This window comes from Melanostigma gelatinosum, assembly GCF_949748355.1.
Source record: "Melanostigma gelatinosum genome assembly, chromosome: 8".
Taxonomy (NCBI): Eukaryota; Metazoa; Chordata; class Actinopteri; order Perciformes; family Zoarcidae; genus Melanostigma; species Melanostigma gelatinosum.
In genome coordinates, this window is record NC_136641.1 from 9410318 (window position 1) to 9432666 (window position 22349).

The 22349-nt window shown below is 42.6% G+C and overlaps 1 protein-coding gene across 1 annotated transcript; it reads left to right on the forward strand.

Annotated features, from left to right (window-relative positions):
* Window positions 1–442: 442 nt before the first annotated feature.
* LOC306781293 (oxysterol-binding protein-related protein 2-like) lies at window positions 443–22296 on the forward strand. Its single transcript, XM_079274076.1, has 14 exons — window positions 443–501; window positions 10962–11315; window positions 13356–13482; window positions 14555–14630; window positions 14802–14936; window positions 15053–15150; window positions 15251–15433; window positions 15638–15745; window positions 16545–16634; window positions 16903–17023; window positions 17443–17568; window positions 17747–17870; window positions 18326–18416; window positions 18720–22296. The coding sequence occupies exons 2-14, from the start codon at window positions 11279–11281 to the stop codon at window positions 18820–18822; spliced, it is 1419 nt and encodes a 472-aa protein (XP_079130202.1). The 5' UTR covers window positions 443–501; window positions 10962–11278; the 3' UTR covers window positions 18823–22296.
* The last annotated feature ends 53 nt before the right edge of the window (window positions 22297–22349 follow it).

A 22349-nucleotide genomic window follows, 5' to 3' on the forward strand; every position in this document is an offset into this window, starting at 1 on the left:
TCCAATATCAAAACAAAAAGGTTCAAAATACTAGTGAGATCAAAGAATTAATTGAGATATGTGATCATATGTCATGAGTCCAGGTTTAATCTATATGTCATATCTTTAAAAAAAATCTTATATCTAAATAGATATACATTCAGCAATTAATAATAATACAACTACACAAACAAAACAATGGTGTGACTTGTTATAGTAAGGCTCAGACTGCAAAAGATCCATAACATGAGATAAAACAACAAAACCAGTACATGTCAAACAACAAGTATTGTGTATTTTTTGGCATTATCAATTCTATTCTACCGCCCATTCAACATGTGATATTATTGGGCAAGCGTTCCACACCTTACACCTGATTGGCTGCGGACCATGTCTGTCTTTCAACTAACCACGCCCCCACGGCCAGTGACTTCCGCTTCTGTGTCAATCCCAGGCTACACACTAAATTCCTGCTCATATCTCTGGACTTGTCAAAACATTCCCTCTGCACACAGCGCCGAGGTAAGGCGACAGATATTTTACTGCTCTGACTATAGTCTCCTCTTCAAGGACACACCTTTAGCTTGTATTTATTCTTATAAGAAAGGTGCTAACTATGCTTGTTAGCCACCTTTTTTCTTTCTTTTTAGCCCGCTCGCTAACGTTAATGCTAGCTGTCAAACTGCTCCTGATGTCCTGTCAGAGTTGGAGCTGTCCGCTAGGTTTATCTGCTTAAGGACACGCAGTACCCCATATGCGTATTTACTTACCTTGTTCTCATTTGACATTGTTGATTGTTAATTAAGTTTAGATTTGTCAAGCTAGATTAATCGCTAGAACAGTATGTGCTAATGTTAGCGAGCAAGCAGTCCACGGTAGCATAGCATTCTGGGATGGGTTCTCATCGGCGCTTCTCGTTGGACGATGAACGTTGTTAAGTTGTCAATGAAGATTTTCACTAACAACAAACAGCTTGACGCTTGAGTGATGTATTAATAACTACTGTTTGTCATCAGGCTCTTTCTAAATGTATTAGCAAACAGCTACAGTACGTTGTCTGGTGTGGTAGCGTTAGTGCGACTGTCATTTCGTATCTGCCCAAAGTGAATTGTGAGGGAGACCCTTAAAGCATCATCAGGTCGGAAGAAGAGTATAGCGTTACTGTGTGAAACCGGTCAGATCCACTTGTAGGAGAGATTGTAAATGGTTTCCAGCAGCACTTATCTCCCTAAAGGCGTAGGCTAAAAGTCTTTACTGCCTCAGCACACAGTGGGAATGTTCCCCTGCCTGTTTGGCTTCCCACTGCCTCTATCACCATGTAGATCCAACTCACAGGGCAGACCAAACAAACCTTCGGTGTACTGGAGGTCATTGATCCCGAGCTGTGTACTGGAGGTCATTGATCCCGAGCTGTGCACTGGCACAGTGGGCTATTTCTCTGCTCTCCCTGGTGTAGACGTATCCCTCAGAGGAAGATATTGTATTGCTGCATCAACTGGTTTGTGATGCTGATGATGCCTGGGAATGATTCGATTTATTGTCCCAGAGGGGTATTTGTTTTCATGGCCAGCACACAGAAACATACAGATGTACACATAGCAACACACAGCCTGAGAGTCTCTTCAGATACCAATACCATGTTTAGTATAGTCTATTTCAAACATTGGGAGCTTGGTATTGGCATAAGGAACTGATGCTTATATTTTGAGACCCTTTATCCGGTCAACATTAACGGGACACTGGATCTTTTGTCGATAAATCAGTAACAATTGTTTCCAAATGGACACCACGTTAAATGCTTTGATTATATTCAGCACTCTACGTTGATGAAGTGGAAATGCAAACTGAACTCCTCATATTTTGTTACATTTATAAATTAAAACAGTTCAGTTGTACCAAAGCAAGTGGTTAATTGACTGTAATGTAATTTTGTAGGTGATCGATCATTTAAATAAAAACGCATTTAGTTGTTGTAGCTGCTATAACAAGAGTCAGGTAATTTGTTTGCCATTATTTGTTATGTTTTGTCGACAAAATTACAAATCGGTTTAATGATAAAAAAGAAGAAGCAGCTGACTCTTTCTGCTGAGTTTATTGCTTCGTCACATGAGACGGCCGTTCCCTGTGGAACTACAGCTGTTGTCTTTCTGTTATTTGTCTCGACTTCCTCCCAAAGGGCCTTAATTATCTCTTCGTTAGTTGCTATGTCGATGGTGGAGCATCACTTTGGACCGGCGGACTACCTTCAGCGAGGGGGGATATATGAGAGATGTTTGTTGACGTTGTGGTTGGCTGAATGAACTGTGGTTCACCTGATGAACTGAATGTGCGATATGTATTGTTTGAGTTCTGTGGTTCAATTTAAGGGAACAGGAAAGAGATTTTGCAAGGCATGTCCTAAAAGCCAGATTTCAACACGGTAGAGAGGTATATTGCAGTGATGGCAGGTCCAACACACACGAAAGCAGACACTAGTAGAAACTACTTGAGCTATTTTGGCTAGGTGTAGTTTTGGTAGGCGTTTTTAGAATTTCCCACTGTGTGTCCTACTTCCTGTTGAATCATATTTTGCCTCTACAATCAGCGACTGTGTGAATAATTAAACATAAAAAGGCTTCATTTTGTTTTTGTGCCTCGTACATCTGCAGTGGGTTGCCACATGGGGATAAGGCAACGTTTGCACTAGTCCAGGCAACCATCCAGGCAACAGCCGTTGTGTTGCTCCGCTTTGTTTGGCTCGTGGTCATAGGGAGTGCATGCCAGTCAGCAGGGACAAACTGTCTGCCATTATGTCAGCGTACTGTCTCATTATTGGTGGTAATAATAGATTTTGATGCAGTGTTAATTTCCTTGACAGGTATTTAACTTGTTCACTACATTATTTGTTCCAACATGTCAGGACAATTGGGGGACCGTGTACACACTGCAGGAAGTGTGATTGGGCAGCTTGGTTTGCATGTTTTCTTCTCCAGCTCGCCTGTTCTTGTTCACTGATAGTGAGGACGACATCAACAAACACTTCTCATTCATCAAGATGAAGAGGGGCTCTATCATGTTCTCCTTTTCAGCAACACAAGACAACAAAGTGGCGAAGTTGCGCTGCTGCAACAAACTGACTGAAGGAATGTCAACACAACTTGTTATTGTGCGACACGCTACAAAATGAAAGTGTATCTCGTCCAGATAAACGTGAAACCTAGCTGCTAAGGCCATCAACAGGTTGAAAACTATATTAGAAATCCAACCCTGCATCCTGCATAGTACCTAATTATCTTCCGCGGGACCACCAGAACACCTTGACACCGAAGCAAAAACAAAAAAATCCAGTTTAACCAGATTTTGCCAGCTGAACCAGTCGCATGTGAGCACAGTGGAGAACAATGTCCATCACAGAAGTTGCTTTTGTGCGCTTCTTTTTGTTATGCACTCAGTTGGGAGTGTCTGGGCAGGTTCTACCTCCTAGCAGGTATCAGTGGAATGTGCTGATGCACATGACATTATGTGTGTGTGTGCGTGTGTGTGTGTGTTCTTAGCGTCCTACTCAGAATGAGACAGTGTGTCCTTCCCAGAGGGTTTACACTGTAGCTGGAGGACATACTCGTCCCCACAGTCAGAAGCAGACACACAAAGTATCTCGGTGAACACTGATGATATTAAGTCTAGTTCTCAAGTAAAACAAAGGTAATTGTGTGAAACTACATGGTCTCAGACTAGCTTTATTCTTTGCCTGGTGAACCAGGTGCTGAGTCATTGTTGTCACTCGTCAATGATGGACTTGACGGGTGACACACATACGGGCCTTGAAAATCTTGTTTTCAGATACTCACTGTGTGGAAGCTATTTTCTCTCTGAGCGGCGTTCCTTTGGCTCATGTAGCTGTGGTTGTGTAGTTGTGGGCATATGTTAATTTATACTATACGACCTATACTGTAAAGTACCCGCGTGGTAGATTTTGATCAAATGAAACACGGTCTCTGCTAAGAAACAACATTTAGTGAGTTTAAAGTACGGTGGAGGTACCTGAAATATTAATAAGGAATAAATAATCTTGTTTAGTTTGTGCACTAAAATGTTGGTGAGACGAGAAACTAAGTGCAAGGATGTTGGTCAACATTTTGGGATTTTGGCAACTATATAGTGTGTTGCAGACTTAATTGAATCCATGGAATTCATTGCAGTCCTTGTGTTTGATGCCAGTCATTTGGCCTTTTCTAAAAAATATATTTTTGGCAGTTCTGCTACATTGGAAAGTGATGGAGAGAGAAAGGGGATTACATGCAGCAAAGGGCCCGCATCACTGCGGTAAGGACACAGCTACCGGTGGGGTTTGGCCCTTTAGAATCCTCTAAAATACTTAAAGGAATTAGTCAACCTCAGAATCTGAACTCAACTAAATCAGGATGTTCGGGGTCAAATACAGCTTTATTAGCTTGCTCATTCTTCTCTTTTTGCTATTGTTCAGGCTAATCCAGACAAAGGTCAATAACATTACAAGAAAGTACAAATATTGATACTAGGCCACCGGTGTTGTTGTTTCAATGCATGCACATTGTATACTAGTTGTTGTCGTATCAGAAATTCCTGATTGGGGAGCAGAAACTGCAGTTGAGAAGCAGAATGAAATGTGTGTGTGTAAAGGTTCAGGAAAACACAATCTAGTGTCAGTTGAGCCACTGGTCTGATGACACACGAGAGAGTTACTGAACTCCACCGGTCCTGCTTTTGTTTCAGGCAACTTGAATTGAATTGTTTCCCCTTTTTACATATTATCGGCTCCCACTTTACTCAAACCGTTTCAGATTTTTGATGTTGTTGGTGATATTAAAGCTTGTTATGGTCTTGTTTCCTAAGTCAGCATTCAACCTTTGTGTGTGTGTGTGTGTGTGTGTGTGTGTGTGTGTGTGTGTGTGTGTGTGTGTGTGTGTGTGTGTGTGTGTGTGTGTGTGTGTGTGTGTGTGTGTGTGTGTGTGTGTGTGTGTGTGTGTGTGTGAGAATTTGACTTGTGGTATGCATTTCACAGTATGCAGAGGTGTGTCACCTATTGAGGTAGGTGTGTGTGTGTGTGTGTGTTCGCTCAGCACTGGGCTCCGTCTCGCATGGCAACAGCTCTCGTCTCTTAATTTATTTCACTGCGTCTGTGTCTCTCTCGCTCTCTCTCTCTGTGTCTGTCTGTCTCTGGTCCTCTCTCCTTTTGTCCCTGTGGCTTTGGATGTTTTCTCGTCTGCCCTCCGAGGATAGCGGAGACAGACGTTGAGGCTGGTGTCTCTACACTGGACTTATGAGTGGAACAGTCACATCGGTAGGTTTGTCTTTCAGTTATTTCAGTTATGTTATTTTTGCCGTGTTACCATTGGAAAGTTTAACAGTGGTTGCTACAGTCACAAGCTTTGGTATTACCTGTTTGTTTTGACAGTAAAATGAAAAGATGAGGTCAATAGTGTCAGTAGAACTTGGTGGATTGGAGGCTTTCAGGGTCCTTTCACTGTTTTTTTTCTATAATGCATTTATCTCCAGCTAGATTGACATGTGACTTTTGGGTTTTAAGGCCCAATGAGGATCAAAGTCTGATGTAAACAAATACATGTGAGTAACATAATGCATCTTTCTTTTCATTCTTGGCTGAAAACCACTGTTTTATTTGTTATATTTAGTGAGAAATAAGATGTGGGAACCTCAAACTCTTTGAACTGTGTTAACATGGTCAGGTTGTCGTCAGCAGCTTTGTGTCATGTGCAAGAAACCCAAAGTTAATATCAGTGAGACTGTGTTCATCTCCTCTAGAAAACGTAATCTCTACAGCCATCATGTCAGACAAGTGCTTTTACGTATTTCTAATGGAGTAAGAGAGCCTTAGAGTGAGGTTACGTGTGTGTGTATGTGTGTGTGTGTGTGTGTGTGTGTGTGTATGGTGCAATGCCTGTCATTGTTACGTCACAGCTCACGGGCGTCTAGAACAGAGAGCCAATCAGAGAGCTCCTTCTGTGTCTGTGAGTTTGTGGATTTTCTTAATCTACGGGAACAGTTATGGAATAGAAAACAAGTTGATAAAACTTTAGCGCAGAACGGGGTTTAGTGTGTACAATTATAATTGGTGTAATACTGTCTTATGACAGCGATATGGAAGTGTTTCATTTCACTTTGGTCTTGTTGATGCTTGTATCGGATTCCAATAAATATTTGGTCTCCAAAAAAAGAGTCATTGACACGAAGATCTTTTGTCAGATCCATTCCCAGATATGTCGCGGGGATTCTCAGTTCCTGTTTATTTTCAGACAACCTAATTATTGAGGTCTCCATGTTGAGTTTTCAGGAAGTCTTCAAGGAGCAGAATCTGTTGAACATCTTAAAAAGGCCGAGGACCGCCCGAGGGTTGTAGTTCAACCAGTGGTTGTTATACTTTGTCTCCACAAAATCAGAAGGAATTTTCTTCTCTTTTTCTTGTGAGAACGTCTGTGAGCTTATTGTCTACAACCTCAGGCTTTCTGTTGCTTACTACAAAATAAAAGTTGTGTGTGGCTCTGGCTCATACCTGGAAGCACTATGCTACAAGATTACAGGTTATATATGTCTTTAATGCAGTCGGCGCAGTTACAGCGAGAGGGATTCCCTCTTAAAGAATTTGGTGAATTGTAGTCAGTTCATGTGTAATGTGTTACATGAACATGAGTGTCAGAACTGGTAAGTTCGTCTGTCGTATGAGAGCAATAATGCAATAATACTGTTGAGATGAGTGAGGAGTTTAACTGAGGGAGTGCAGCTGGGCAGATGTTCATGCTCCATATTTCCATATATGAGTACATGCTGGTCCTGTAACTCATGCAAATCAGATCTTCAGCTGTGTTTGCTTTATTCACAGACAGACAGGTTGGCAGAGCTTGCTATTTGTCTGCCAGATGCCATGCTCTGAAATATTATTTTTTTCTTATATTTAGTGACTTGAAGCCTGCACACCCTCGTCTGCCATTTGTGTTCTGAAGATGATCTCGTGGTCTCAGTAGCTGCTGCAAAAAGACCTCAAGAGTATTTACTTGCACAAATAAAACGGCTCTGTTTCGGCCTGTCAGAGGTTTTAGTTTGCTCTGATATGAAGTTTAAACGTCACACATTCTGCATAATGGTAGAATATCACCACTATTCGGAGAATAAAACTTGTTTCCTGTTCATTTTACGTAGATTTTCATGATCTTTGCAGAACATGGATACTGAATCGTTGATGAAATATGCGGGATAAGGGTTATCACAGCTAGGCTTTGTTCATGTTTTGGCACACAAACCGGACTTGAAACCGGACCAACAGTTTGTGAAAAACTGTCTGTGTCCTCAGACTCAGGAGACACATTTCTGACACTTGACACTAGGGCTGGGCGATATGGCCTAAAAAAAAAATCTCCGATTTTTTTACAAAAAATCCGATTCACGATTTAAATCGATTTCTTTCCCCCAAAAAAATTTGCAGATGACAGAAGCTGTTGAAAACAATTTTTTATTTTATTTTGTGATGATTTTCCCTCGTAGGTTGATAAAAATAAAGTGCAAACAAAACCTGAACATTGTAGAAAGGTGCCTGTAGTATACAAAAAGTATTTGGTCACTCTTTTGTTTCCCTGAATCATTTAAATATACAATTTAATTAAACATAACATTAAATGGCATTAAATAGTAGCCTTCCATTGTAAACAACTGTGCAAATGTAACTTTACAGTAAGCTATTCTAACTGAATACACTGATACAAACACAGCATGAAATAAAATGTATGTGACCCTTTAACATTCACATTTTCAAAAGTGCAACATCTGTTCTAACATCAACATAACATATTTTGCACAGTAAATAAGTGCATGTAAACAAAATCAAGTGCATTCACAACATAACCAACAGTATTAAACAGTAGTGCATGTTTTTTCTAAATATTTTTTGCCAGGAAGACAAGCCTGTCTACTACCTCTGGCTTCAGGCATGCACGGTGGCATGTAACAATGCCCCCCCACACACTGAAAAGCCTCTCAGAGGGGGCACTTGTAGCTGGCACAGAGAGGTATTTCTTTGCTAAAGTACTTAGCCTTGGAAAGTTACGTTGGTGACGCTTCCACCAGTCAAGTGGATCGGTGTCTGGGTCAACCTGCTGGACCACAGGTCAGTTGTTGCGGAGTAGAATGACATCCCCTCCAGCTCCGCAGAGATCCTTTGGCGTGTACTATTGTACAGCCGAGGCAAGGCAACGTCAGAAAAATGTTTACGGCTTGGTAGCACGTACCTGGGGTCCAAAGCTTTGAGAAGGTGAATAAACCCCGGCTTTTCCACGGTGTATATGGGCACCATATCTTTTGCGATATACATCGCGACTGCATCCGTGATGGCTTTCCACCGGGCACTCTTCTTCTCATGCGGAGTACAGTTGGTGAATGTCTCCAAAATGCTGGGTTGTTGTTGTGAGGTGGCGGCGGCGGCGGCGTCGCTTGTGCTCCCGCGGTCCTGCTCCCTCCTCAGGGCAACAACACTTCTCCCTGCATTAAACTTCTCCGTGCTGCATTAAATTTGTTGTGCTGCTTGATTTTGTAGCAATAGCTTTTAGACAGACCTTACATCGTGGTGCTGTTTGTTCTGTGTCAGATGACACGAACCCGAACCATTTCCAGACCACCGAAGACACATTCTTGCCTCTCTTAAGAACGAGAGCTTCACTGCTAGCCGCCATTGTTTTCGTTTGTAAACAATGCGCGCGCACTCTACTACGGGAACCCAACGGGGGGAGGGGTGGGGGCGATTTTCTCGATTTTCAATAAAACACATCGCCTTAAAGCACACATTCGAATTAATCGATTAAATCGATTTATCGCCCAGCCCTACTTGACACCATTTCTGACACTTGACACCACGATAGATTTACGGGAAATAAAACTTATGGTCGGACTTTAAATTAGCTGTTTGACAAATTGGTATTCAATTGTTCTTTCTGTCCACCTTATCTGTTGAGAACACAGAGGCCAGAGTTCACTTGTGTGCTGAAGGCGTTCCCTCCCACTGGGAGAGGTAGGAACCTTTCCACTGAGTAGAATACGGCAGAGTGGGATGAAGGGAAAGAGAGAACAAGCACCGCCCCCCCCCCCCTCCCAGATTCACAAATGAATGGCCCTGTATGAGATGATTTGTCTCTTTTGGGATTTAGTTTCACTGCAGGTATGTACAGACTTTGTAATGCTGACAAACTTAGAGGTAGTGTGATGATCGTTCAGTGTTTCCAGTGGAGAACGAAGCTATTTTGAGGAGAAGAGCAGATGACATTAAGTGATCTCGTCTAAATCGGGAATGATGAGGCGTCGTTCCTAGAATTTTCTGAACTACATTCAGAAGCAACTAAGAGCCTGAAAGCTGTTTTGAAATAATGTAGGAGCCAAAAGACAACTTTAGACAAAGATGTGAGCGGACTAAACAATGCTGCTCAGTAACATTTTATTTCAGACTTAAGCTTTTCCTGCGTTACATCCTCTAGCTCCCTTTGACGGCGCTCACTATCCGTCTAGGGTTGCATGTTTGTTAGTATGCAAGTATGTTTGGCATATTACTTCCTGAAATGCATTTTGGAAATTCAGAGGCTGTGAATAGAGACTTGATGCTTCCGCGCCGGCTACAGCCGTGGCCGAAAGCATTATATTTTTGGGTTGTCTGTCTGTACACGTGTGCGCTCCATTCCTGTGAACCTGCTATCTCAGGAACGCCTTGAGGGTTCTTCTTCTTATTCTTGTGGTCAAAGGTCACGTTTTTGGCTATAAACTAATTATGACAATTTCAAACAAACGTGTAATAGGATCAAATGATGAAGTTCTGACATTTTGGAAAGACACGGATCTGAAGTACAACTTGACTGGTCGACGGACACATACAACCGTGAGGTGTTTATTTGAGTTTCATTTAACAAAATTACGTCTGACAGCTCAATGCATTTTGGTCCCAAAACATATTTGATATCCAGCTGTAGTTGTGATGTTTAGCGCCTTTAGCCATGATGTATAACTGAAGATCAAGAACATGAAGAACTGGATTTAGCTGTACTGTGTGTCAGAAAAGAGAGGGAAGTGTTTCATGCTAGTTTGGTGTGACGTCAGGCATGTTGGTCATAGTGGTGAGAGAAAGAAATGCGTAAATCATGTGTATTTATTCTGAGTCACTGTGAAGAGTGTGGTGAAGTGGGCAGTGATACCAAACAATGAGTACACGCTAGAAAGGAAATATTAGCTTCTTTTAAAACAGCAGAACAATGTGATCTGCTGCCAGCACAGTGAAGCATTTCCTTCCAAAAGCTTTTTATGGGTGACTGACTGACTGCTTTATAAACTCATGTTTCCATTTAATCACTTCACCCTGTATGTGAAGGGGTTAAACTGGAATATGGTTCCACCTTCACTGATTGTCACCGTTACTCACCGACATTCAACCGGATAAGAAAGGGTCGTCTACGCATAGCGCTGTGCAGTACAAGTTCAATCAAAGGCGAAATGTTATGCTTTTAAAAAGCTAAAACAAGCAGCCAAACAGAAGCCTGTTTCCTACATGGTCCAAAAAGCCCCGTCAAAGGCAGACATTGAAGCATTCCAGCAGTTATTGCTCCATGCTAATTTTGAACTTGTGGTTTCAGCCTTGAATCTCAATGTCATGCCGTTTCATTTTGTAACGAATCGCTTGTAACTATGTATCGAAATTTGACCTTTTTTGTATTTTTGGAATTTGATAATGAAAGGCCATTTGGAGACGAAGAGCCAGACAGGAGGTAACTGTTCTGTCCCCGTTATAGACTGGACTAGAAAACTCTCTGTTTGCAGTCAGTGGGCCATGATGGACAAGACTGTCACTCAGCCAGACTAAGCTGATCTGTTTTAGCTGGTAGCCTAGATCACTGGGAAGGACCCGTTTGTGTCATCTGAAAACTTAAACCAACACCAGTAGAGACTCAAGAATTGTGTGTTGTCTTCCTTTGTCTCTACAGGTCAATAATCATCTTCTCATCGAAGCCAAAGGAATACAACCAGAACTCAGATGTTCTATCACCTGTGCTGTCGGTGACTCAAACAGCAGATTTGCTCTGACTGACGTCTCCTGGTGTTACTCTTCTCCGGTTCAAAGCATCTGCCCAAAATCGTCGTCGCACTGCGTTTTGGACGTTTCCTGGGTATCGACCGAACGTTGTGCCGTTTTTCCGTGGTGACACTCCAGAGGGACTCTGAGGGATCGCCCCCCCCCCGAAAGGAACATGTGCTAGAAGTTCACCCGTCCTCAACGACTGGTCGCCTTTGACTGTAGAAGATGAACAATGAGGATGAGTTCTACGACGCCGTCACAGGTATGTGTGTGTGTGTGTGTGTGTCAGTCTGAAAAAAAGTATTGATTATGTTTGTTAGCATCTCATTTTGTCATAAGAGATTGTGGCCCCGTCATTCCTAATTAGATGGTCTGTTTTTGTCTCCATCACAGAAGCATAATAGCATCCAATGGAACTTAACCTGCCTTACTCTAACGATTGGTTCAATAATTCAGAGGTCTGCTGTCTTGCGGTCATAATCAGCAACACACAACAGTGCTCAATTACAGAGGAACATATTTATTTTATCCAACAATCAGCACGTAACACTTTATCTGATATCCCCATTTGAGGACTGCCGTTAAATACATCCTGACTTGTATTTATGATTAATTTGTTTCATATTTCTGCTTCTGTAGAGAGATGAGACGAGTAGTCATCCAAGTCAACACGCATGGGATGCCATGCATGCTAATGTTACAGTTGCCATGACGGGCCTGATACCATACATTAGCTAATTACAAAATAGAAAAAAAATAGAGTTGAGTTCGCTCACGAGTAGGTTATACGGGAGTGTCGTGTCCCTCCAGTGTCCTCATGACTACTGGTTATGGAACTTGCTGAAAAACCCGGAAGTAAAAGTCGTACGGTGGTGAGAGCAGCAATGAATTCTGGGATACGATTATGAGAAATAAGAGCATGTAGACGACATGGATTTTGGCGGCGGTGAACATTTTACTGTGATAGAAACATTAACGTTACCGGTACTTTGCTCTCGTGTCCATTCAGTAGCGTTAAACGTGTTCATGTTTGGTGGAAGGGCGGGGCAGATCGGGGAGTTGTTCTCCGTCAGTAATCATGAGCACCATTGTTTTCGTACCCTCACTGCCCGTTGTGTACGTGTTGCATAATATTGGCAGGCATCCATGTTGACGCACAGCCATTGTTCGCTCTTACGCAGGTTTTTTTTCTTTCATGCAGATAGATATAAATAAAAGATTCAAGCGTGTCTGTGTCATGGTTATGATCGTCTTACTGATCTGAGACAGATGCAGACCAGGGCAGATGTATTATTCATCGGAACATGTGCACAGGGTTAGCTGTGATCAGCACCAGGTGGCTTCCAGCTTGGCCTTATTGTCGAGTCTTTCTTCCTCATTGGACCTCTTATTTATGATAATAGCTTTTCACTGGGATTTGATTAAAATGTCTATTTCATTAAAGTCCTCTAAAAGGTTCAAGTCCAATGATGAGTTGCAGAAAGGAAGACAACATTATTACCCTTTCATCACAGAGCTCTGCTCCTAGTTCGCTTCATGACAGCCACAGAGGCTTGGAGAATATGATCAAACTGCTGTTTACAGTATATAATAAATGTACCGGTATACATGCAGATCAGCAGCAAATGTTCCTCTTCCCATATTATTCATGGTGGAAATAGCTCACCTGATATGGTAACAATACTCAGCTGGTACCTTTGACACACAACTGACACCTGAGTAGGCGTGTTTAACAAATGACGATAAACGACTCGGTCTATTTTAAGCTGTTGTTCAGGCCCCACCTCGAGGGCATCATGCCTCCACCCTGCAGCACTTAATGATCGAACTTTGTTGATGTTCTGCTACCACATGGGTATTCTCATGAACAGCTACTGCTTATTTAATCACATGCAGGTTTCCTGTAGTAATGCAGCTTTATTTACAACTAATAGTAAAAAGGCAGACGGGATATTTAAACACCACACTTAGCCGGGCATATGCTGTATCTTGAAACTTTGGAATCTTGACAATGTATTAAACTAAAAGGGAGTTAGTATCAGAGTGTTTAAAGTGACTCGGTGCTGTGTCAGTGAAGAGGTTTGTCAGTGTAAACAGTTACAGGCAATCAATAACATTTGCCAGTCAAACATGAGCAAGAAGTTCCTGATGCAAAAATGTATGCAAATGCATGTAGCGACATTAAACAGTCACAGTGTAACAGTCACATTTGATCCCATATTAACTGGCAGCAAAATATTAAAAAAGCCTGATGTGTCACGTCGCAGGATTTGTTGTAACCGTGAGCGTTCCTGTCCCACAGGCCTGGATTCAGACGAGTCCTATGAAGGGGTGTCGGAGGCCAGTTTCAAAGATGCGCTGGTGTTTGACGGCAGCAGCCGGAAGAACAACGGGTCAGTGCCACAGGAGAACGGCATCAAGAAGCACCGGTACTGCTGCATTCGTGCACCGCCTTCCATCCGCGCTGTGTTATTTCTTTGTTTGTCGCTGCATTGCATTTAGTCCAGAAAGTCTTGGAAGCCTTCCACTGGAACCAGGACAATGTGCTGGCTAGGGTCATTAACGCTCACTGGTTTGGGTTGGATGCTTGTTTGATAAACCCTGCTGCTATTTTTACATTAATTGGAAGCTGTAAGGTAAAAATTGAGCAAGTTAACTTTGTGACAGTACATGTGGCAATCTGTAGAAAAGACAGAAGAAGGACACACTGGTGTTGTACTGTAGTGAAGGGTTCTCAGGTATGTTAGGGCTGATTGAGGAAGCAAGGACTACATTTACCATAGTGAGGTGTGGTTGACCTCGTTGTTACGTATGAGGCATTCTTTTAAAGAGGCGTGATGAAATAGACAGTGAAATCAAAAGGTCTACTTATATAATTTGGTCTCTATATCCATACATGGTGTGATTAAGAAAACTAGTATATGAAACAGCTCTGTTCATTACATTGTAAGCCAAAGGCTGACTTTAAAATTAGCCTACAAAATGTCTGGAACACAGGCTTCAAAATAAATGTTAAGTGTTGTGATCACCTTCGTTTTTGCCATTGTTGCATTGGGCTGGAGGTGCGAGCGCATCTCTGAGATCAACAACAAACATGATCCCTTCACCATCCGATCTGTCGCGTTTCATTGGCTCAGTGTCACTCAGTGTTTGGGGGAATATTTCTCCTTCCTCTCTGTCTGTCCACCATTTTCTCCTCTCTTATAAGTCATCCTCCTTCCTCCTAACAGTTTTTCACATTAAAGCTCTTACCAGGATCTCATCTTAACTGTAAGAGGAAATTCTGAGAAAACGTCGAAGAATTTCGTCACGAGCAGCAACTCTTGGTACTAGGAAGCTGAAAGAATACGGCCCGGGACCTTTATTACTCTGTTTCATCACATAAGGGTGGTGTGATTATTATTCACAAAGATGTGAAATATGATCACGTCGCCACTAAAGTTAGCAAAAAAGAAACAATCATCAGAATATGATGACTGAATATGATTACTTTCATTTCAGGACCTCATTACCTGCGGCCATGTTTTCGAGAACCACTGTCAGTATCTGGAGCATCCTGAAGAAATGCATTGGACTGGTAAGGATTGGCTGTGTAGTGTTTCATCGTTTCAGTGCGTAAGATCGCGTTACCCCGTTTATTACGATCGACGGGTTCTCTTTTCAGTTGCAGAAGTTCAAATGATTTGGAATGTTGTTCCGTTCTGTTGGTGAAATGTAAAATACGGACTTCATGTTGCGCTTCTCACAGGAACTCTCAAAGATCACGATGCCCATCGCCTTCAACGAGCCTCTGAGCTTCCTGCAGAGAATCACCGAATACATGGACCACACTTACCTCATCAACAGAGCCTGCTCTCTGCCCGACTCCATAGAGCGCATGCAGGTCAGACACACACACACACACACACTTAAAATGAGAACATGCAACACACACACCGACATATAGACGTTGTCATGTCACACACTCCCTAACATGATCCGTAAATTGTGTGTCTTCAGGCAGTAGCTGCGTTTGCTGTGTCAGCAGTTGCATCTCAGTGGGATAGAACTGGAAAACCCTTCAACCCTCTGCTGGGAGAGACTTATGAGCTCACAAGGTACACGCACGCACACACACACACACACACACGCGCAACACTCTTTTTAAGTTCACCCAGTTTTAGCACTTCATTGATCCTCCCTCTTCTCCCTCAACAGAGAGGATCAGGGTTTCCGGCTGGTGTCGGAGCAGGTTTCCCATCATCCCCCAGTCAGTGCTTTCCATGCAGAGAGTCTGGTCGGGGACTTCGTCTTCCACGGCTCCATCTACCCCAAACTTAAGTTCTGGGGCAAGAGCGTTGAGGCTGAGCCCAAAGGGACCATCACACTAGAGATACTCAAGTGAGTCCAAAAGAGAGCGTGTTCATATCACAGCTTTGTGATCTAAAAGCACTTCCTCATCTTCTATTTATTTCCTCTCCCCAATGTTCTGCCTCTCCCTCTTTTATCCCCTCTGTCACTTTCATGTCATTTCCTTCTTCTCTATTCTTCCGTGCCCTTCATCCCTCCTTGAACTCCCTTCCTCTTGTCTCCCCTCTCCCCCAGGCACAACGAGGCGTACACATGGAGCAACCCTTACTGCTGCGTGCACAACATCATCCTGGGCAAGCTATGGATCGAGCAGTACGGAACAGTGGAGATCCTCAACCACAGGTAAACTACGCGTGGGAGATGTAGTTCTATTCCATGTTCATCAGCTTTTCATTTGTAGAGATAAGTGCAGTTTATTGGAAACAAACCTGACATGGTAAACATATGGTGACCCAAACACAACGTTGTGAAATTAGACACATGTTAATATATGAAAGAAGCTTCTTTTCTGTGACTCTAATATCCAATAAAGGTCATTTAAAGGGGATTGTAGTCATCAATGGAGCTGATTGACCTTTATTGGTGCTCAAGAGTGACTACTATGTCATTGAGCCTCACACACACACTCCCCCCGGTCTTCACCCGTGGTGGTCCAGAGTTCTGACTCCTCAGTTCTTTAGAGGAAACTGAACCACAGTCTAGTTCACATAAAACGCATTCAAAGTGACACGGCGGTATCGGCCCGACTCCTGCGTTGACTCTGATACTTCAGACTGCAGCTTGTTTGCGCTCTGCATGTCTTCTCAGGCAAACAGTCCTGTGGTGTCTTTTTGAACCTTTGTTTGTCTGGGGAAGCTCTGCAGGGCTTGTTTTAGTCTTATTTCCGTCACCGCGCTTGATTGACATTTCATTTTCAATTCAATTTATTTTGTATCGCCCAAAATCACATTTTCATTGCCAGATCCAACTGGCAGCCTTTTGTCACATGTCTCATGTTTTATTGCATACTCAAAAAAACAAAAAAGCTCCAATATGCCAGTGTCTAGGAATTATTATTTAATTTCACTTATTAAGTAAGGTGAAACGTTTACTGGGAAAAAGAAAGGAAGACATGCTGATTATTTCTTCTTTTCTCCTGCAGCACTGGAGACAAGTGTGTGTTGAATTTCAAGTCCTGTGGGATGTTTGGCAAAGAGCTGCACAAAGTGGAGGGATACATCCAGGATAAGAGGTTCGTAACGAACTGTGACGTCACCTACAGCATGTATATCCTCTCATTTCACAGCATGTGATGTTTACAAAGTTGTTATACTAACCTGGTTCTTCCTCATCTTCTCTGTGCACCCCTTCCTCTTAATTCTTCTTCCCCAAACTGTTTCTTCTTTGTTCTCCACTTCTTGTCTCTCCTGCCTTTCATCTTCTCTCTCGTTTTCCTATTTTGCCCCAATTCTTCCTCTACTTACTCTTCTCTCTTCGGTGCTGTCTGTCTCTCTCTCCAGTAAAAAGAAGCACTGTGTCATCTATGGGAAGTGGACCGAGTGCATGTGGAGCGTCGACCCTCAGGTCTACGAGGCCCACAAGAAGTCGGAGAGGAGAGGAGACAACAAGAAGCAGAAAAATGTGAGAACAAGTTTGAAAATCTGTGGAACTGGCACCTGTATTGCTTTTATTTCTCCCATATTCTGAATATTATTGAACTGCTTGTGAGTGAGAAGTGATTTTGGTCTTCGTCCCATTTATTTCCTGAGGACGTCCACAGCGTTCTGGTCTCATCCAGATAGACCAACAGGCTTCTGTCGGCTGTCGCGGAGGTCTTCAGCTATTCAGCTTTAGTCGATCTGATATTTTGTAGTGAAGCATAATATCTGCAACATGCGTGTACCTTTCCGAACAAACTCTATTGAAGCGAGACAGGTGGTGACACAACGCTTCCTGTAGATAAAGTTCAAACAAAGTCGCTTCTAATGTGACCTGAGAGCTCATTTCGCCCCGAGCAAATAGATTTTAACAGCAGTGACAATGAAGTGTGTTGTTTCCAGGAGGAGCAGGAGGGAGCGGAGAACGATGACGCAGACGACATGCCCGAAGTCCAGGAGACGGTTTCTGTTGTACCAGGAAGCACTCTGCTGTGGAGGATAGACTCCAGACCGGCACACTCTGCTGAGGTATGAAAATAAAAAAGACACATGCATAACACCGAGCTGGAAAACCAAAAAGCACTTCATGAGCTATTTTAAATCAAGTGGCAGAACACTCTTTGTGACTTTAGTCAGTGGTAGATGCCGGATTAATCCATTTACAAACGCACTCGATATCCATAACTTCCTCTCTTCCTTCCCCCAGATGTACAACTTCACCAACTTTGCCATGTCTCTCAATGAGCTGGAGCCCGGCATGGAGGCCAACGTGGCCCCCACAGACTGTCGCCTCAGGCCGGACATCAGAGCCATGGAGAATGGCATCATGGGTAATTTGATTAAAAAAAAAAAAAAAAAAAAAAAAGTCCCTTATCAGTGGAGTTCTGTTTGCCCGGTTTGGCAGCAATGCCCTGCAGAAACCTTCAAAGATAAAAGTATGATCAGAAGTTACATCTGACTGATGGAACAGATTATTCTCTCAGTAACTGGAAGAAAAACAAACACTTTGCTGTGATGCTACTATCTGCTGCTGAAAAAATGCAACTGAAAGTCTGGTGTCTATAGTGACTTCTGGTGTGATACAAAGAACAGACAGAAATAAAGACAATGCTGCCACCTGCTGGCTGTCTGTGTCACCGTCTCATGACGTCTCGCTGATCTCAGCGAGTGATCCGTAAAGAAAGAAAGATGCAAACCGCTTAACTACCTTGAAATTCTGAGTATGTTCTGCTGTGATAAATGCTACAATCCACAGACGTTGTGTGTGTGTGTTGTTCTCCTGCAGACGAGGCCAGCCGGGAGAAGGAGAGACTGGAGGAGAAACAGAGAGCGTCCAGAAAGGAGAGAGCCAAGAATGAGGAGGAGTGGTCTACCAGGTGGGGAACGTTCCATTAGACATTCACCTGGTACAAACATCACATGGCAATGTTGCTGTGAGCTTTCAGAACAAACGCTTCTTCTTATCTTACCGAGCAAGTTAAAAGAGCTTTGTTAGTGTGATGTGAAGACGTTACTAAAAGTGGTAATTTTTCATTTTTCCTCCCCTCGCTCTCTGAAAACACACATTATTCATACATTTATTTTCTAACCCAGTTACACTGCAAAACAAACAAGAATAGTGGCGTAAACAGAACAGATGGTCACGATAGACACAGTATTAACCTCTTTGTGTCTGTCAGGTGGTTTCAGATGGGCACCAACCCGTATACCAACTCCCAGGGCTGGCTTTACACCGGCGGCTACTTCAATAGGAACTACCAAGGCCTGCCTGATATCTACTGAAAGCCCGCTAGCCTTCATCCGCCTCCTCCTCTAGAACCTGCAATGACCTGCCTGTCACGAAATGGAGAGAATTGTTAAGAATCCACGTACCCATCTTCATCCTCATCATCATCGTCTTTAAACCGACACACCCAGCACAGAGTGGAAAGACTTACAAAGAATCCAAATACCCGTCACTCCTCTTAAACAGCTGCCTGCTTGATGACAACTAAGTCTTCAGGTCTTTTATTTTTTTTAAATCTTCACTTCAAGTCTTATTCTCATCATTGGTGGTTTCACGTCACATCAACCACCAGCACATGTTTCCCCATCTCTCTGCCCCCGGCATCGCTTAGGGCACAAGAACCATTTTATTTCTGACCAATCGCAGCAGCAGAGAGCTGGTACGACAATTAACGGCCCACAAACCCTCAGATCTGAATGTTTAAACGTCTTCACAATCAAACCCTCGCCACCTGCCGAGCCTCCGGACGACGACGACACGTTGAAAACCCTCACGTGTGTCATTAATGAGTGAATACGAGCTGCAGCAACATGAAGTAACACATAATAATCACATTGATGGATTCATGGACGGACACGCAGTCAGCAGGGGAATCAGGGATGTGAACGCTCCTTGACTGAAGATGAATCTCGAGGATGCTTCTCTTTTTTTTTTTTTCAGAAAATAAATATAAGTACTTTTTAAGGAACAAAACTATAAAGAAATACTAGTTTAAATACAGATTTAGCCGGTCAAGATAAATCGAATGCATCCCTGTGTTGTATCCCTAAAACATTTAGTATCCACTGTTAGCCTCTCATTGACCTCCTGCTTAAGGTTTATGTGTTGAAATAAGCCAACTACTAGAACTACGGGTGTTTCCTCGACAGCAGAGTGGAATGTGCAGCTGGAGTGAGACCAGACCTGGGATCAGAAAAGAAACTCCCTCTGATGTTCTCCTGCAGGGCAACACATGAATGAACAGAGCACAGGTTCACCGATGACCCTGTGTTACAGTAGCATTGTACAGTATGAAGAACAGCCCTCAGTGAATCCCCCCCCCCCCCCCACCCCACGAGATGAGATTTAAGTCGTGATGACCTGTTCTTACAGAACAACCACGCTGTCCCGAAAAGGTCAAATGTGACGTTCAGTGACTGCATGTAAAGCTGAACCTGGAAGACTAACTTTACTCCTACAGAGTTCAATCTCTCCTTCGATTAAAAGGAGTTTGACATTTATTGGAGAATATTTAATCCCCGCATTAGACAGAGCCACTGTTGAGTAACCGTGATCCCCAATGACACTGAGTTCATTTAAGTAACGGCCACATTACATTCCTCTTGTGAATGAGTGTATAAATAATGCACAGATGCTTGTTAAGCCATATTAACTACTAGGGAGGGAGAGAATCTGCTGTGTGAGTGATGGGAATTTGACAATGTGAACCCTCAAGATTTTACATTACGATTAATCCCACTCATTAAGGCACGATTATAGAATAAGAAAACATTATTCATGTCGGCGTGATGTACTGTAACATGATATGTTAGAGATTTGATGTTTAGAGGTTGCCTGGAAAACTCACCGAGATGTAAAGTGACTACAAAGCAACACAAAACAACTACAGATGTAAAGTTAACACAACAAAAAAAACTACACACACACACACACACACACACACACCTGTCCTGGTCGTCTTGCCCCCACACAGGAGGGCCCAGCGGTCTGTTGTCTCATCATCTGTCCATGTTCTTTCTTCTGATACTGATGGTAGTAAAAAGGAGCCGCTTATCAACAGAGAGTCTAGAGCTTGGCAAAGAACAGTGAAAAGTACTCTAATGAATGTTGGCACAAAGAAAAGAGATGGTGCTCCTGAGAGGGACCGTCGCACAGTCGTGCCGACCGGACATCTAGTATTTGTACAGAAACTCTTCACTGTGAGTTTTCCTTAAAAGTCCCTTTATCTGCTGCTTCGCTCTCGTGATTTTAATTAGAGAAATGTACGATGAACCGGTTTCACTCTTCACATTCCCTGCAGACCTGTTTTTGCACAGGTGAGAATGATTTTGACAAAGAAAAAAATGACAAGTTTTAAGGCAAGGCAAGGCAAGTTTATTTGTATAGCACATTTCAACAACAAGGTAATTCAAAGTGCTTCACATAAAACCATTAAAAGCATCAAAACATAAGGCAAAAGAAAAGGAGATTGAAAAACAATTAAAGAAACAGTGTAAGAAATAAAATTCAGTCGTAAAAAGTAAAGGAGATTTAAGAGCTTTTGTTGAAAGGAAATGATGGTAAGTGATCTTCTAGGTTGCTTTAAGTAACTAGAGAGAAAGTTGAGCTGCAGTTCGTGATCTTGAGAAATCTCCCATTTTCCTGCTTTGTGTTCCCCGCTGTTCAAATATCTCGGCTGTCTGTGCATTTAGGAGCTGTGATGTGTTTCACAGCACCATCTCCATGCAACGTTTGCACCTCGACATGAACGGAGCACGTCTGAGCTGTTGTGCAGTCGGGTTACACCAACGACACAGACGCACATCGTGAGCCTCTCTGCTTCAATAGTCAGCTGTATCTCCAAATATTGACTTTGCCTTCTTAGTGTATCTTAATATATTCCAAATGATTGGACATTCTTATAACATTTTGGGGACGACACATCTTGTATCAACTTAACTTTTAGTTTGTGTGTTTTAAAAAAAAAACACAACTCTGTCACGCTCAGTGCCTCCTTTTTTCATTCCCTTGTTTTCTGTGTATTTTTAATTTGTTCATTATTTATGATGTTTGAGGTTTTATGAAATAATTCTGTTGTCATTTTTTTTTTCTTCTTTTGCTTATGTAGCGAATTCAAACAGCACTTAATTTAATGATTGAATCTGAGCTGTTTCATAGAGGAGCAGAGCGCGTGATCGGGGCTTGAAGTGAACGTCACTCACCAGTTTAACACTCGTGTACACGTGACGTCGGTCAGATTTACCAGCCAGTACAGGGTGTAGGTAGATTCGTCATGAATAGAGTAATTAAAAATCAATCACATAAACACTACTTGAGTTGAACTTCACACCGGCCGAATGCTCCAGTCATAAATGAACCCAAACAGGAACAAAGTTGACTGTAAAGCTGGTGAACTGGTGCGAGTGGCTGCAATAGACTAACGCTCATTAAACTAGATCTCTGTTGCTCTGAGTGTTGGTTCTTTCTGTTGAGTTTGACCCGCCTTCTCCTGGACCATATCACGGCGTTGTCAATGTTGTACGTGTGTACAAGTGCTGCACAGAAGTAATCACAAGCAAAATGGCAAATTATTTTGTGCAATTGATTTATTTTTTATAGTATTTAAGCAATTGTTGGTGAGAACATTGTGAGAACCAGCTGTTTTATTTTCAGGTGGGGGACTGTAAGGGGTCATATCCAATCTGTGGACAACTTGAGATTAATGTATCGGGGGAAATGTCTACTAATAAAATCCTAATTTCAGTTCATAACCTCGTCTCCTTTTTTCTTTCTTAAAATGAACTGATTACTCTTATTACTGAGT